This window comes from Vicia villosa, linkage group LG2 (assembly GCF_029867415.1).
Source record: "Vicia villosa cultivar HV-30 ecotype Madison, WI linkage group LG2, Vvil1.0, whole genome shotgun sequence".
NCBI lineage: Eukaryota > Viridiplantae > Streptophyta > Magnoliopsida > Fabales > Fabaceae > Vicia > Vicia villosa.
In genome coordinates, this window is record NC_081181.1 from 188,880,254 (window position 1) to 188,883,686 (window position 3,433).

At 35.5% G+C, this 3,433-nt stretch overlaps 1 protein-coding gene across 1 annotated transcript; it reads right to left on the bottom strand.

Annotated features, from left to right (window-relative positions):
- Window positions 1-892: 892 nt before the first annotated feature.
- On the bottom strand, window positions 893-1,390 carry LOC131650916 (uncharacterized mitochondrial protein AtMg01250-like). Its single transcript, XM_058920616.1, has one exon. It carries the CDS (start codon window positions 1,388-1,390, stop codon window positions 893-895), a length of 498 nt encoding a protein of 165 aa, XP_058776599.1.
- Window positions 1,391-3,433: the final 2,043 nt, after the last annotated feature.

Here is a 3,433-nt window from a genome sequence, read left to right on the forward strand (position 1 = left end):
TAAAAAGATTGTAACACGAACTCACTGAGAAAACACCGCTAGACAGCTCCAATCTCCACCCAAAAGAATCTTCGCCACTATTATGCACAGCTCCGCGCGCTGTTGAATAGCATCAAGATCACCACCACTGCCAGCCGTGTCTGAATCTTCAACACTGACATTCTCCACCATGTTATCTAATTGCCAGATCCAAGTGGCAGCCGGACCTATTTCTTCAGCACTGCTAGCCGATCCATTGAACATAGAACCTGCAAAAGAAACTATAGCATGATGATTTCCAACATAACGATATAACTCCGGATACGCCTCCATTAGAGTTTGAGGACCGGTCCAGCAAGCATACCAAAAGGGTATATCTTTACTACTACGAACCGTGCACTCTATTTCCCCCGCGAAATGATTGTTGTTGAGATTCTCATAATTGTCCGAAATCAAAATGTCTCTCCACCAAATTGAATCCTTTTTCCCCACCACCGAAATGTCCCCTATTAAAACCTTCACCTTCACATTACCGTATCTTTCCTCTAAAAGATCCCTCCAAACCGCCTCCTTCTTCGTAAGAATCCTCCACTTCCATTTACTAAGTAACACCACATTCATAATTTCTACATTTTTCACACCTAACCCTCCTTCTTCTCTAGTTTTGCAAATCGTGTCCCAACTAACCCAATTAACTGTTTTTCTAATCTCCCATCCACCCCACAGAAAATTCCTTTAAATGGCTACTATCTCGTTCAACACCTTCTTAGGTGCCTTATAAAAAGAAAGAGAATATAACGGCACCACATTAAGAACCGAGTTGATCAAAACACCACCCTACCCGCCATATTAAGATGAATCCCTCTCCACACGACCAATCTTGTTTTCATCATCGACAACAAATCTCTCCACATCACAAGCTTCCTAGGATCTCCCCCACTCTCACACCAAGAAATTTAAATGGTAACAAACCGACTTTACAAGATAGAAAGGTTGAAGCGGCTTCCATAAACCATTGATCAACGTTAATACCGTAAAGGTTACTCTTGTGAAAATTAATGCGGGAACCGGACATCAATTCAAAACCTCTTAGAATAACCTTCACACTCCACAAATTAGCGGTTTCTCCCTCGGCTAGAATAATCGTGTCGTCTGCGAATTGTAAGATATCCACTTCTTTCTCTCCATTTATCTTAAACCCACGAAATTCTCCCACTTCTTTGGATTTCTTCACTAAAGTCGTAAGGACCTCCATGGCTAGAACAAACAAGAAAGGGGAGAGAGGATCCCCTTGTCTAAGGCCTTTCTCCACTCTAAAATCCTTATTAGTGGTACCGTTAACAAGAACGGATAAGGACTTAGAGAAAACGCATCCTTCCATCCACCTCATCCAACGATCCCCAAACCTCATTCTTCTTAAAATGAATCTCACGAAATTCCAACTTATTCTATCGTATGCCTTTTTAAAGTCCACCTTTAAAACACAATTTCTCTTTTCCCTCATAGCTAGATCAAGGATCTCATAACCACTAAAACGCCATCCAAAATATTTCTCTCCGGAATAAAAGCCGATTGGTTCCTCGAAAAGTGGGGACTTGTATCCTATAAAGTGGGGACTTGTATCCTCTTCACACTTTTCAAAATCTTCCTCCTTCAAAGATCTTCTTCATATAAAACTTATTCTCTGTTTACCTTTGATCGAGTTCATTGTTCCAACATCGAATTTGTTGTTCGATCAACTACTTCTTACTTGATTTCTTCTATCAAACTGATTTAAATATAAGTTAATTGCCTTTTTTACTTTCTTTTTGTTTATGATATTTTATACGAGTTTAAACATGGATAAGTTAGGACTATTGTTGGTTGGATGATGAAATCTTTGGGGGCGTTGATAATTTGTAGTCAATATGGGGGTATGTGGCCTATGAGTTTGGACTTCTAATTACAAGTATCCATGTCGTGCAGGGCATATTGGACATTTTTTCAATCAGTAGTGTTGCTTTATCCTATGAGTTTGGACTTCTAATTAGTGTTACTACTGCATGAATTTGTCCCAAGCTTGTGGTAATAACATAAACAAACAAAAAGCCAATCTTAACTATTCTAAAAGTCAATATAGTATGCGAAGGATTTGCTTCTGAGTTATGCGAACTTCCTTTTTGCGTGTAATATGCAACAACTGCATATATATAGCCATTTGATAATATGCACAATACACATCCCTTTAGTTTTGTCAGCAAAAGGAATATTTATAATTAGCACGAAACTGCTAAATGTTATATTTAGTTTTGCACACTTTCTTTTAATTATATGGCAATAAAATTCATTATGATTAAGAGTATCAAAACCATTGTACCAATCATATCAACTTTTTAACAGTTATTTGAATGTGATTCTGCTCGTAGTTCTTATACCAAAAATGAGATTGTAATATGTAAGCCAGAGATTGAAGGTTTTAAGATAATCAACTTTCTTGTACAAAAAATAAATTGTGTTGTGAAAATATCGTGATATTATTCAATGTACTAGTTGAAAGAATTCCCATTCTGCATAAATATACAATGGATACAATTTACTTGAAAATTGACAAATGGTCGAAATTGAATATCACTATGCAGAAGAATTATTTTGATACAAGAATTCAAGAAAATATCCAAAGGACGAAAGAACCTGTCATTTTACAAATCAACCTATGGATTTCTACCTACATGATTGTAATCAAACATGTTTTCCTTCATCATCTTTCGGTTCTTCTTTGACTGCTAATGCAACAACATTCTTTTCATCTTCGACCGCAAATGCATCATCATCATCCAATGGAAGTGAGAATTTGTGTCCCTGTAGCAAGAACATGTTGAATCTTGAAATTAAATCTTGATGCTCTTTAAACAACTCAAAAACTCCTTGTTTGAAAACTCCTATATCAATTCTTCTGGCATGGTGGTAATTGTATAGGAGTGTTAAAAACTTTTCTAGCGTAACCGTATATCAATTCTTCTGGCATGGTGGTAATTGTATAGGAGTGTTAAAAACTTTTCTAGCGTAACCGTAGATTTTTCTAACACTACAAACACCATTGCATGACCAAACATGGGATCACTTCTTGAACTGCTCATCTTGAAGGCTTAAACAAAAACTGAAAAGTGATAGACGGGAGAGAGAAGAGTAGTATTAAAGAGGTAAGTATTAAAGAGGTAAATGAGTATTCGAGATGCTTTGCGTCTATCTATCTATCTATCTATCTATCTATCTATCTATCTATCTATCTATCTATCTATCTATCTATCTATCTATCTATCTATCTATCTATCTATCTATCTATCTATCTATCTATCTATATATATATATATATATATATATATATATATATATATATATATATATATATATATATATATATATATATATATATAATCCCTCTCCGAATGTATCTTGTTTAGAAAAAAAAAATATA